The sequence below is a fragment of the Corvus kubaryi genome, unplaced genomic scaffold (assembly GCF_017639235.1).
Source record: "Corvus kubaryi isolate FWS band 111438036 unplaced genomic scaffold, C.kubaryi_AGA036_p1.0 37308, whole genome shotgun sequence".
NCBI lineage: Eukaryota > Metazoa > Chordata > Aves > Passeriformes > Corvidae > Corvus > Corvus kubaryi.
In genome coordinates this window covers 12,289,909-12,303,445 of record NW_024581096.1, presented here as the reverse complement: position 1 = coordinate 12,303,445, position 13,537 = coordinate 12,289,909, and the positions used below count along the sequence as shown (strand labels likewise).

Genomic DNA, 13,537 nt, shown 5'->3' with positions numbered 1-13,537 from the left:
AAAGTGGAAATCTGCAGAATTCAAGTAGCTTACTAGGTCAAAACAGTGCCTTTCCAGGCATCCTCCTCTTCACCCTTTTTATTTTACTGTGTGGGAAGGCAGAAATATAATAGAATACTTCACAGACGGATCCTAAATCAATTCACTGCCTTTCAGCAACAAGTCTGTAGCCCACATTTTTGTACCCCTACAACCATATCCATGAAGGCAAAAGAGCACAAGCACGTCCCCAATTCTGGGAGTCTAGGCTGGGACTCAGCCCATTTGGGGTACAGACATTAAGTCCTGCACAAACCATACGTGCCTGTAATACATAACAACTATGAAATGCAAGTTACTTTCTGGTATTTTGTGGTGTTCTGACTTCTTAGGGTATTACTTCCGTGACCACTGTTGGTAGGCTACAGAAGAAATCATTAAAAGTACTACTTCAAGAAGTAACACAGTACATCCGTAGGCAATTATATAAAAATTCAAATGTTAAGCCACAGTTCCTGAACACAATACAAGAAACTTGGGTACTCTAAAATAAATGACACCAAGAAAGCGGTGTGCTCAGCTGCACTTTTATCCCGTCACCTAGGGATTATGTAAATCATCCTTAACACTCAGTAGTCAGGGATAACATTAATAATTCCCAGTGAGACCACAACTTCTTTTATTTTTTGATTGAAGAAATTGAGACAGTAAACTAGAAGGAAGTTCATTCATACTGGATACTTACATTTGGAAAAAAACCCCAATAAATAAGAGTAACTTAGAATATTAGGTATCTATTTCAGCCTTGTAGTTCAAAAATTTTTCATGTTTTATCAAACATAAACTTTATTGTAATAAATGAATGACTTGCACAAAAACCAACAAAAGTGAATGGCTAAGACTTTGCATTTTAAAAGTATACTCTTGCTGACATAAACAAGAGGTGAAAAATGATCCACAAAAGCATTTTAAACTCAAAATAAACCCAAAGGGTTCTGTTGAACAATGGAGCAATCAACTTGGTAACATACAAACACACTGTTTTCCACAGAAAACAAAGCAGGACCTCATGTGACAAACAATAAAACTTGACCACAGTCTGAGGCCGTAGAAAACACCTGCAGATTGCTGACTCTTCGATCACATCCCACAGCAGGGAGGGCTCAGTCTCTGTGTGTGATTTGCAGACTCTGCATCCAGTCCAGTGCCTGGCTGGTCCCAGGTACTTCCTATTCTGAGCAGGTTGTCTGGTGTGAAAGGACAAGTGGACTTTTGACCTAAACACAACTCAGCTTCTGTTCTGAAGGTGGGACACTGCAGAAAACTGCCCAGGATCCACACTCCCTTTTCAATGAGTATGAGGTCAGCCCCATTTTCAGCAGAGATATGAACATACCACTCCATGGGACACAGGCAGATATTCCCCTGCTGCTGTTTAGGAGCAACTCCTGTTGCTGAAAAAGGCTACTGAGAAGGCAAATGAATTTCACAAATAATTTTAAATATGAAACTTTTCTCTCTTACAATTCTTAGCAGCATTAGTAGAGAGCAGCATGGTAGGAACAGGGACAGGAACGTACAGAAACACTTCAGCTGGAGCATTCTCGCAGATGTGTAATTAACTACTGATCCAAAACAATGATGTTGCCAGAACAGTTATGAGTAATGAGGCTTCTATATCAAATTACCAATTCAACATCAGTTTGCAGACAAAATGGTAAATTGGTGTCAGATGAAACTCCAAGGAATTGAATTATATTAAGAATTAATCAAGATGAGGAGGACCCTACTGGCTTCACTGACAAAACATGTCAGCATTTGCCAGAAAGAAACCACATGCTGCTATTGGGACATCAGTTTGAAAATGTTGTCCTCTTTCAAGAGAAATTTGGTTTTAAGTCACTGAAAGTTAACTGGCTAATATACAGCTAGTATTCAGATTTTCCCTTCTGTAATTGCTTACTAGAAGCCAAAGACAAAAAAACAAAACAAAACCAAAAGTTCTTGGAGAACACTGTAAAAAGCATCAATGTATTACACAAACAGTACTTTAACATCTGTGCAGGAAGCAGTGCCTATAGGACATCAACTCCCCTTTCTGCTTTTTCAGCTTCAGTTTGAGTCAAGGCTAAGAAATGCTTGCAGTCAAAGAAAAATGAAAGTCTTCAGCTTTCTTATTCCAGATTTAAAAAATAAAGACAATATTAACTCTATCAAACTTTACAGCTTTCATTTAGTTTTGTAAAAAAATATAGTATTTTATATAACCAAAAATATATTACAGACACCAGCACACACACCTACACTTCTGCTTCAGTGATGTTCTCATCAGGGCAACAATAGTATTCCACAAAACAGATCTGTCCATCTTCATTCCTAATCATATACTGCAGTGAAAGAAATCCTTGAGCATCTGTTCGAATGGACACTTTACAAGACAAAGCCAGTGCCTTTGTGGATGGTTTAAGCAAAGAAATCTTGTACCTGCAGGAGAAAAAACAGTAATCTGAAAAAAAATACATTGTGCAAAGAGGAGCTGAGACATTAGTTATGAATAAAGCCACAGAATAAATAAAAACCACTTAGGAACACGCTTATTTGGTCTTTACCTGGTAACAACATTATGTCATTGTCAGCACTTAGCTTTTGATTACAGACACAGACTTTTATCAGATGGGGAGTATTTTTGCCCCCCCCAACTAATAAAATAAATGTTACAGTAATGCAAAAACAGCTTTTAAATTTCCCATCAAGAACACACAACCTGGCATAGAGGGAATAAGTCACAGACTTTCTAACCTGTTTGTCTGGGTCTGGCTACAGTGGAATGCTTCCATCAAATCGGAGTCCCTAGGGTAGTCTAGATGTGCACTTCCAGCATTTCCAAAAGTGGATAACCTGAAAGACAAAAAGCACCATCTCAAAATACCTGATCAGAGCTCTGTAAAAACTCATCAAAATTAGTCATTGTACATATCTTGATGACTGTTCCACAAAACACATTACTATGTTAATTAGAATACATACTGTGATTCGCTATACTCATTACAATTCTTCCTGAAATGAACCAGTATTCTAAAATAGTGCCCCTCTCTCCACCCTGAAAACTTCTAGTCCTCACCAAAGGAAGCCAAGCAGGAACATTTAGTTGAAAGCAGTTTCTAGTACCTGAAGTAGGGTTTATCTGGAGACATGGTAATCTGCAGAACTTCACTGGTCATATCCAGTTCAGCAAATGCTTCTCGTAGTCCCTCCGACTGCAGGATAATTTTATTAACAACCTTTGTACTGCAGAAATCAAAATCTAACAACTCCTCCGGTTCTTGAGTGTTGATTTTGCACACTGTTACTACTCCTCCTTCTTCCAAGAACAGCATCAGGGGATACCCATACCCACGGTAACACATTCTAAGGGCGGTTGATGTTCCTGAAAAAGAGAATGAAATACATGTTCTGCAGATAGAATAGCTAGGACTTTTGATCATTTTAGAAAACTCATTTTTCTGGCACATGGGGCACAGGTCAATTTGATTCACCGTGTTTGGTCCAGCCTCCCAATATGCTACTAAAGCCCTCAAAGTGCAGCCTTCTATACACCCTCTGAAGTGCTAATGGTTATGCAACAAAATTAAATGACTTGTGTGTAAACAAATAATTTCACCCACCAGACAGGAAATGCCAGCTGTGACAATGAAGACACACGCTACATATAGTTTAGAGGAATTGGAAAATCTTCATGGTCCTCTGTCTTTCTCTGGCTCACATCATCTTTCCTTACTACTCTTGCTACTTGTGCAACCCAAACTGAAGTTTACGCGGCCGAGCTTGTGCTGCAGCCACACCTTCCTGTAGCAGGTTGTCACCACTTGAACCTCTTTTCCCAAAATCACAGCACTCTTTAGTACAGTTGATTTAGATCTGGTGAGTCCCAACCAAAACTGCAGAGGAACAAGGAGTTCAACACAAAGCTGCAAGGGTAGAACTGCCCAAAAAGCTGTCATGGTATCACTCCCCTCCGCCTGAGTACACAGTGCATCCTGCAGCACCCACACAGCCTTTCACGGATTCAGGGAACCACACCTGGCATTGAGCTGGTTCCAAAAATGGTCAGGCAGTCCAGAAGAACAGACAAACTGATCCGGAACATCACCGATTCCTCCTGAACAGAAAATTCCTGAAAAATTGCTGCCTGTAAGTGAAAGTAAAGAGATAAAAAGTGGGGAGTTTCTGCAATTATTTTATGGTTTGCACTTCAGAGCTTCCCTTTCAGAAATCAATGCAACACGAAGTGATTTCTACATGCAGCACAGCATTGATTATAGAAAAATGGGTCTTCATCCTCAAAACTAAAAAAAACACAATCAGGTCACAGTTGAAACAAGGCAGGATGGCATAAACATGAAATCCTAAACAATTGTCTTTTACAGTTTAAGCACAAGCTACAAACGTTAAAGCCTAAAGCCACTTACTTCTGGAGCTGGAAACATTCATTGAACTATACAATGTGTCACTTGCTCAGAGCATGAATAAACATTCCCAATACTAAAAGTATGTCAGAACAGAACAGAACAGTGAGTTCACCACTATGAAATATGTGCTGAATGCTTCCTTTGACTAGCCTGATGGGGGTAAACTGCTCATGCTATCCTGTTTGTCACTGGCACTCACTGCTTTCTGGCACCTGCAAGAACAGGGTATCTCAGAAATAAAGCAGGGTGGCATGAGCTGCTTTTGGAAAAGCCATTTCATGTTTTCCTGGCAGCCCAGAGGGGCAAACATCAACCTAGAGTGCTTTGAGCATAGCACAACCATTTTCAATCAAGTGTCTGTGAATCTGTAGTCTTTCACAGGTGACCTAAATCCAACCTTTTGACTTTTGGATGAAATATAAAAACACTTAAAGATGGATACTATGAGTGCTTGCTTGTGCAACTAAGCACAGCATGGCCAGAAGGAGCCGTGGGTTTGGCAGGCACCAACACATCAAACAAGGGCGCAAGCCCACCACACTGCCAGGTGTGCAGAGATGTATGGGGCGCAGGGTTTGGAATTCCAGTATGAACACCCATAAATAAGGGCAGCGTCACCACGGCCCTTCCTCCACATCAGCTCACACACCCCTGCCTTGGTCCAGCAAGGTCGTCCTTTCTCTGCAGGTCAACACAGAATCACGGAATTGTTAGGGTTGGAAGGGACCTCCGGAGGCCATCCAGTCCAACCTCCCTGCCAGGAGCAGGTGACACAGGAATGCATCCAGGTGGGGTCTGAATGTCTCCAGAGAGAGATCTGCCCTGGCAGATGTTCCAGTGCTCTGCCACCTTCAATGGAAAGACGTTCTTCCTCATGCTGAGGTAGAATTTCCTGTGCTTTAGTTTATGGCCATTGCTCCTCTTTCTGTCACTGGACACCACTGAAAGGGGTCTGGCACGAAATTTTTGGCACCCATCTTGAGGTATTTATATGCATTAATGAGATCCCCTCTCAGTCTGCTCTTCTCCAGACTGAACAGGCCCAGCTCCTGCAGCCTCTCCTCAAAACAGAGATGCTCCAGTCCCTCAATAATCTTTGTGGCCTCCGCTGGACCCTGCCCAGTGGCTCCTTGTCTTTCCGACACCGGCGGTAACCGGGGCCTGTGCAAGGTCTCTAGCAGCGGTGCCCTCCCCCGCGCTGACGTGCCCGTACCTGGATGAAGGCGTTGGCCTGGATGCACTTGGCATCCTCCACCGTCACGCGCAGCCCGCTGGCCGTGGCGAAGCAGGTGGCGTGGTCCTGGAAGTGCACGGCCCGCAGGAGGCTGGATAGGTGCCGGGCATTGTCCAGGCTGGCGGACAGCGCGTAGCGCTCGCCGCTGGCGGGCGGCGGCGCCGAGAACGGCATGGCCGGACAGCGGGAGCGCGGCCGGACGGGGAACACAGCAGGCGGGAGCACAAGAACCAGAACGCGAGCACTGGGAAAGCGAGCGCAGGAAGTGAGATCACACAGCCGCGAGCACAGGAAATGTGACACAGGAAATGTGACACGGGAAGTGGAGCACGCGAGCAGCGGGCACGGGATGGCGTGGGGCCGGATGGTGGCCAAGAGAAAGCGTGGAGCGCTGGCCGCGGGGAAGGCGAAGCGCGCCAGGAGCGCCGCGAGCGCGGGCGAGGCGGTGCCGGAGGGCGGCCCGCGGGAGCGCAGCGTCCCGCCGCAGGAATACAGCATCCCGCCGCCCGTGTCCCAGGTACCGCCGCTCCGCCCGGGGTCCGGCCTCCCCGCCGCGCCGGGGCTCGGGCTGTCTGAGGGAACACGGCTGCTAAGCCGAGGCAGAGAGGTTTATTCGTAATCTTTTATAGTCCCAGCACAAGTAAAAGTAAACCTGGCGGTGCGTTGTTTCCGTGAGAATACGCGAATTCTGTTCTGGTCGATGCCAATAAGATGTGTTACTTCAGTCTTAGAAGTGTTTGAAAGAGTTGGGCAATTCTTTTGTATACAGAGGATGTATGGAAATTGTGCCTGTTCCATTTAAGAATCATCTGGAGAAGGTTTCGGTAATGCTTGTAAGAAAAACGGAAAGTACCGCGTGTAAACACAAAGATTTTGCAATGTGCTTACCGGCAGTAAAAGCTGGGTTGTGCTTTGGAATTGTGCCTGAGCCCATTTTGCAGGAGAATAAGCGATGCACATGGCTTTTTAGTACTTCGGTGGGAATGAAAGGCTGTGCCTGGGAGCACACTCGACCGGGATGAGGACGGTTCCTCCTGTAAAGGCAGTGTGCTTCCATTCTGTAGGGAAGTCTCCACCCTTGCTGAGACAGTGGTTCTGTCTGGGTGGGCAGATAAAAACAAGGGTTCTTGCTGTATCTTTCTGTATTTACGGTCCAAACCTATTTTTTTATTTTTCTCTGTTATAACAGTATTAAGGCTAGAAGCTTCCCACATAATTGTTGTGTCTCTTTAATAGGGCAAATGGAAAAACAAGGAGCGAGTGCTGATATTCTCCTCTCGTGGAATTAATTTCAGAACAAGACACCTAATGCAAGACTTAAGAACATTGATGCCTCACTCTAAAGCAGGTGGGGGTTAAACATCATTCCTGACTTATATTTCGAAAATACTTTTAAGCCAAGAGGTGCTAACAACCTCTTCTTTTATTTTTTTTTTAAATGTGGTACAGAAGAGTTTTGATGAAACTTGTATGTTAAACAAACAAACCCTTTTTGAGCCAACAAGTACAGCAGTTGTTGTTGTATCATAATATTTTCTGGGAAATGAATCCTAAGGCATCAGTCCTGAACCTGCACAGTTAGTTTTGGTGCTGTGTTTATTTATTCCATAATACGACAGAAACAAATTGATAATTAAATTTCATTTATAAACTAGTCAACTTTTAGCAAGAGGACTGACTGTTAAAAGCATCTCTTGTTTTCCAGCCTTGTAAATGTTGGTTTTGTCTTCCAGATACTAAAATGGACCGTAAAGACCAGTTATTTGTGATCAATGAGGTAATCAAGGATTTATCTAGTGTTTCTTTATTTTATCTTCTATGGAAATTCAGTGTGCAAGGGAAAAGGGCAATAAAGTTCAAAGGATGTCACACTAGTTATAGGAGTTGTGCAATTTCATAGGTAAAAATTACTGATATTCAGAAAGCACTTGTGTTTAAACAGAAAGTTTACTTTTGATTAATAATACCAGAACGAAACTTTTAATTAGATAAAGATTCCCATCATGAAGAAATAAAGCATGATGTGCTTTTCTGTATAGGTGAAAGGTATAGTGCAGCTTATACTTGAACAATTCAGGACACAGATAGGCAGCCAGCCCATAAGTAGAAAGGCGTTGGTAGTTCTGAACCTAAAACCTAATGTCTCAGCTCCTGTTCTTGTGTTTGTACCTTGGAGAGGTTGTTCCTATCAGGTTGTTTGTCATTTTAATGAAGTTATTACTCCTTAGAGTAAGTACGTGAGATTTTTTTTTTAAATGGCTGAAATTTGGGGATCAGTAGGTGTCACTTAGTAAGACAAGATCTTTGCTTTTGAACTTGCATTTTGGAGAGGAGAAAATATTAGAGATGAAGGTGGAAAGTTTTCAAAAATGTCTTCAGAATGTTTGTAAACAGCTAATCTTACGTGTCTTGTGTAGGTGTGTGAAATGAAAAACTGCAATAAGTGCATCTTCTTTGAAGCCAAAAAGAAACAGGATCTCTACATGTGGTAAGGAAATATTATGTTTTGTTAAATTTCTGTTTATAGCTGCAGATGCTTTAGTTCTAGTTGAAGTTTCCTACTGTAATAGTGAAAATGCATGAAATAGTGCTGCTTAGTTAAATCTGTTCTGATATTGCACTTCTGTGGATAGTGCATGACCAGCTTTTGGAGACTATTTGCAGAAGCATTTTACAAAATTATTTAGAAAGCAAGTGTTTATGAGCATGTTAAAGGAACTCAGTATGGCTGTAAAAGTGACAGGAACTACTTCAGTGCAGGAATAACTGGTTGGGGTGTAGTGTGGAAATCTAGCACATCTTCTGGCTGCTGTTAATGTTTTTCTCTCTTCCCTGCCACCTGTCCTCTGCAGGCTTTCAAACACACCACAGGGACCATCTGCTAAATTCTTGGTGCAGAATGGTAAGCTGGTTGACATTATTGTGTTTGTACTCTTGATATTTTGTCTGAACAGTTTTCTGTAAGTAATAACTTTTTTTTTTTTTTAATCAACTGTAGTTCACACACTGGCTGAATTGAAGATGACAGGAAATTGCCTAAGGGGTTCAAGACCCCTTTTGTCTTTTGATCCAGTAAGTACAGATTTTATTTTATTGAGTATGTTTTTATTCTCTTTGCATGACTATTGCATTTAGCCTTGTATGTAAAATTACGTTTTTATTCTTTGTAGATATTTGACCAGGAGCCACATTATGCCCTCCTTAAAGAATTGTTTATTCAGGTCAGTCTCTAGTTCTGCCTGGTGTTTCTTCACTGGAAATGTATTTTGGCAACATACTTAAAAATCGAAAATGTTTTTTTCAAGTAGCAGTTGAACTTTGTTCTGAACTTTGAAAAGGTCACAAAGGATTGGGATCATATTCTTAACATGACTGCGACACTTAAATTTTGGGTTATGAAACGTTACTTAGGTTTGGAATCTTAGAAAATTGAAAGGAATTTAAAATAAGCCATTTATGTTTGACCTCTTAAATTGCCAATATTCAGAAATACTGCCTTTTATTACAGATATTTAGTACACCACAGTACCACCCCAAAAGCCAGCCTTTTGTTGATCACGTCTTCACCTTCACCATCACAGATGAAAGGATCTGGTTTCGCAATTACCAGGTGAGTGTTCTTTCTTAGCTCTTCAGAAGGAGCTCAGTGGAGTAATTTCATATCAAATCCATTAATCAAAATAAAATGAGGAGAATCATCAGTATTGTTACCAGAATATGCCAGCCCTTAGTGCTTGCAGATTCAGTGTCCTGAAATGACTTACCTTCTCCCATATCTCTGAAGAGATCTGGTTCAGTCGATTTGCATTCAATGAGCTGTGATTCTGTGAGGGATGTCTTGGTAGCAGGACATGCTACACAAGGCCTAAACTGTGCCTTCTAATCTAAATTGCTGCTTTGACCCAAAGTGACCTAGAGCTTACTTTCTGTAGAAGGAATTTACAAGTACCAAGTAGTCCAAAAGCTTGCTTGAATTTCAGAGAATTGCTTTGTGTAGAGAACTGGGTTTATACAAATCTAGCTAATCAGGTATTGTATCAGAGACTTAAATTCAGTTGTGTATTACTATATATGCAAGGTGCCTACAAGGTCATATGCTTTGATTCAATCAATGAGAAATGGAGAAAGTTTTCTTTTTATTGCAGATAATAGAAGAAGATGCATCTCTAGTAGAAATTGGGCCTCGTTTTGTCCTGAACCTCATAAAAATCTTCCAAGGTAGCTTTGGAGGACCAACTCTGTATGAAAATCCTCATTACCAGTCCCCAAATATGGTAAGCAGCTCTTTGTTTTCTTTTTCATTTAGCAACTAATTTGAAACAATCTTGCAGTCAGTCTGTGCGGGAGCACAGTATGCCTTTTCCCATGACCCTTTGTAGCCCTAAACTGATGACAGTTTGAGAACAGAGTAGTTTTGTAGTCATTAAATGTATGCAGAAGTCATTGTCACTGGAAAGATGGCTCTACTCTGAGGATCTTGACCATTAAGCAGAGAAATTACCATGTATTTCTTTAATACCAGATTTTTTCCATCTTGCTTATTTGAAACATGATGAAATTTAAATTCTTATTTTTATAGCATCGCCGGCTGGTAAGATTGTCAGTGGCTGCTAAATTCAGAGAAAAGCAGCAAGTCAAAGAAGTGCAAAAGATTAAGAAAAAAGGGACTAAGGTCCTTGTTGAAGAAGATCCTACTGAAGTGGTCTTTGAAACTCCAGCTGAGGAGAAGCCAGTGGAAATTCAGCTTGTGAAACCAGAGACGAAGCCAATTGTTAAAGATAAGAAGAAGCTACGCAAAATTCAGAGGAAGAAGCAAAAAAAGCTATTCAGAAGTGAAGGATCTGCATAGATGTTACAAGGGATGAAACTTGATACAATATTGACCGAATATTGTAAATATTTGAATTTACATTGTACAGACAAACATGTCTGAACTTCAATTTTTAAGTAAACAAAACACACATTTCTTTATAAAGATTGAGTTTGCATTCTTTTATTGTCTTCTGGGTTTTGAGAAATAACGTGGCATCCCATTCAACCTGGCCTTAAACACTTCCAGGGATGGGTCATCCACAGCTGCTCTGGACAACCTGTTCCAGTGCATCACCACCTCACAGGAGAGAATTTTTCCTAATGTCTATAGTCTGATTCCAAGAAATGTTTCTTTACTGATGTAGTAGTAGACTATTAATGAGTAGTTACAGACCTCTCTGGGTCTATTTCTTTATTACATGCCTTTAACCTAGTTCACAGTTCCTGACCTCATGACGTGGTTCTTCCATTGACTAGTTGTGTCTCCCTGTGCACTCCCTCAAACTTTCTTGAGTTTCCAAGTGTTGCTCATGCCCTATTTCTATTTGATTCCTTTGTTTCAGTTTCCAGTGTCTTAATGCTGAAAAGACACAACTGGCTCAAGAGGAAGCTGACCTCTTAAGCTCCAAATACCACTCCACCCAGCAGGGCAAGGGAAATCCAGTATGACTTCTGCAACAAAGTGGTCTGTGTGCCATAGGATTGGAAAGAAAGACTGGTGAATACAGGCATGTGCTCAATTCATGCAGCCTAATGTATAGTCGCAGTTGAGTTGGAAAGGACCCCCATTAGTATCGAGTCCAACTTAACTCCTTGCAGAACTGTGCAACACTAAACCATATGACTAAGGTCATCATCCAGACCCTCATTTACTCTTGACAGGCTTGGTGCCATGACTACCCTGGGAGCCGACCACCCTCTGCATGAAGAACCTTGGTGTCCAACTGGAACTTTCCCTGGCACACTTGTGGTTTAACCCCAGCTGGCAACTCACCCCCAGAGAGTTGTCTGTTCACTCTCCCCTGGTGGGGTGGGGAAGAGAATTGGAAGGATAAAAGTGAAAGCTTGAGAGTAAGCTAAGATAAAGACTATTTAATAGGTAAAGCAAAAGCTGTGCACAGAAGCAAAGCAAAACAAGGAATTTATCTATGTCCTGAGGGGCAGGCAGGTGTTCAGCTCCCAGGAAAGCTGGGTTCCATCATATGTAATAGTGACCTAGGAAGACAAATGTGTCACTCTGAATGTTTTCTTGTTTCATTCTCCAGCTTTGTATGCTGAGCATGGTGCCATGTTGTGTGGGATAGCCCTGCAGTCCGTTGGGATTGGCTGTCCTGGCTGTGTCCCCTCTCCGTTTCTTGCATACCCCTCCCTGGTGGCTGGGTAAAAAGTAAAAATGGCTATAACTCTGAGCCCTGCTCAGCAATAATAAAAACAAACATTTCTGTTATTAAATCCAAATCCAAACCACAGCTGCGTATCTGCTACTGTGAAGAAAATTAACTCCATTCCAGCCAAGACCTCCTGTGACAAAGGTGTACACTGCAGTGAGGTCCCCTCTCAGCCTTCTCTCCAATAAGCTGTGTGGCCTCAGCTGTGCGGCCTCAGCTGCTCCCAAGTCTTGCCCTCCAGACCTCTCTCCATCCAAGCTGCCCTCCTCCTGATACTCTCCAATAGCTTTATATCCTTCTGATGTTGAGGTGCCCCCAGCACTCGAGGTGACGCCGCCCCACTGCAGAACACAGCGGGACAATCCCTTCCCTTGCCTGGCTGTCAGTGCTGTGCCTGATGCCCCGCAGGACAGGGTTGGCTCTCCTGGCTGCCAGGGTACTGCTGATTCATGTTCAACTTGCCATCTTTGGATCAGAAAGAGATCAGGACTTCCAGATCTTACCGTGAGGTCAGGGCCTCCAGATCTCACTGTCTGATCTGAAGCTCCATTTGCATACTGTCCACTGATACACACCTGACCTAGAGAAGGAAAGTGGCTTTGACCAACCCTAAGACCTCTGAAGAGCACAGATATTAAAAAAAAAAGCTACCTTGAGAATGTGTGCTGCTGGTTGTGCCTCTGAGCTCCTCAGCACCCACAGGAATCAGAAATATGTGTTTCAGAAACAGTGTGGCCAGCAGGACTAAGGAAGCGATTTTCCCCTTGTGCTTGGCACTGGTGAGGTCACACCTTGAGTCCTGTGTTCAGGTCTGGGCTCCTCAGTTCAGGAAGGACTTTGAGGTGCTGGAGCAAGTCCAGAAAAGGGAAACCAAGCTGTGAAGCACAAAAAAGCCTAGAGCACAGGTTTTAAGAGGAGCAGGAGTATTTACCCTGGAGAAGAGAAAACTCGGGGGAGATCTTAATGCTCTCTACAACTCCCTGAAAGGAAGGTGTGACCAGGTTGGTGTCAACCTTTTCTGTGAGGCAACTGGCAATACGACAAGAGCACATGGCCTTAAGCCGTGCCAGGGGAGGTTTAGGTTGGACATTAGCAGTAATTTCTTCACAGAAAGGGCGATTAGACACTGCAATGGGCTGCCCAGGGAGGTGGAGTCACCGTCCCTGAAGGTGTTAAAGAGAAGTCTGTACGCGGCACTCAGTGCCATGGTCTCGTTGACATGGTGGTGTTGGGTCACAAGCTGGACTCGATGATCTCGGAGATCTTTTCTATCCTCATTGATTCTGTGAATTCCAGGACAAGGCATCCCGTTAATCTGACACCGCATGACTGCAGCGCCCAAACCCGGCCGCGGGCCGGGGAGAAGCGTCCCCAGCGTGCTGCCGGCAGCCGGGTGACACCGCCCCGCAGGTCCCTCCCCTCCCGCCTCGCTCCTCCCGCTGCCGGCCTCGCTCCTCCCGGCGCGGGGCGGCGGTGCCCGGTGTCCCGGTGTCCCCGCCCCGCCCCGGCCCGCCGGCCGCCGCCGCCGCCATCGCCATGAAGTGCCACTACGAGGTGCTGGGCGTGAGGCGGGACGCCGCCGAGGAGGAGCTGAAGCGGGCGTACCGCCGGCTGGCGCTGCGCTGGCACCCGGGTACGGCCCGGGCCCGGCCGCG

At 43.7% G+C, this 13,537-nt stretch overlaps 3 protein-coding genes across 5 annotated transcripts in view; 2 read left to right on the top strand and 1 right to left on the bottom strand.

The window, feature by feature from the left end:
- Positions 1–634: 634 nt before the first annotated feature.
- Positions 635–5,856, bottom strand: RAD1 (RAD1 checkpoint DNA exonuclease). The gene is made up of 5 exons (XM_042028532.1): positions 5,662–5,856; positions 4,060–4,168; positions 3,148–3,406; positions 2,779–2,877; positions 635–2,463 (listed from the first exon to the last, which is right to left on the bottom strand). Exons 1-5 carry the CDS (start codon positions 5,854–5,856, stop codon positions 2,280–2,282), a joined length of 846 nt encoding a protein of 281 aa, XP_041884466.1. The 3' UTR covers positions 635–2,279.
- On the top strand, positions 5,855–10,657 carry BRIX1 (biogenesis of ribosomes BRX1). Its single transcript, XM_042028531.1, has 10 exons — positions 5,855–6,199; positions 6,919–7,030; positions 7,416–7,459; positions 8,100–8,170; positions 8,535–8,584; positions 8,681–8,754; positions 8,853–8,903; positions 9,191–9,292; positions 9,828–9,956; positions 10,262–10,657. The coding sequence occupies exons 1-10, from the start codon at positions 5,855–5,857 to the stop codon at positions 10,529–10,531; spliced, it is 1,248 nt and encodes a 415-aa protein (XP_041884465.1). The 3' UTR covers positions 10,532–10,657.
- A 2,696-nt stretch (positions 10,658–13,353) lies between these two features.
- The window catches only part of DNAJC21 (DnaJ heat shock protein family (Hsp40) member C21), a 13,407-nt gene continuing 13,223 nt past the window's right edge, over positions 13,354–13,537 (top strand). For all 3 annotated transcript variants that reach the window (XM_042028528.1, XM_042028527.1, XM_042028529.1), the window contains exon 1: positions 13,354–13,515. In XM_042028528.1, the coding sequence (XP_041884462.1) occupies positions 13,419–13,515 (97 nt within the window). In that variant the 5' untranslated portion in view covers positions 13,354–13,418. The remainder of the gene's footprint in view (positions 13,516–13,537) is intronic.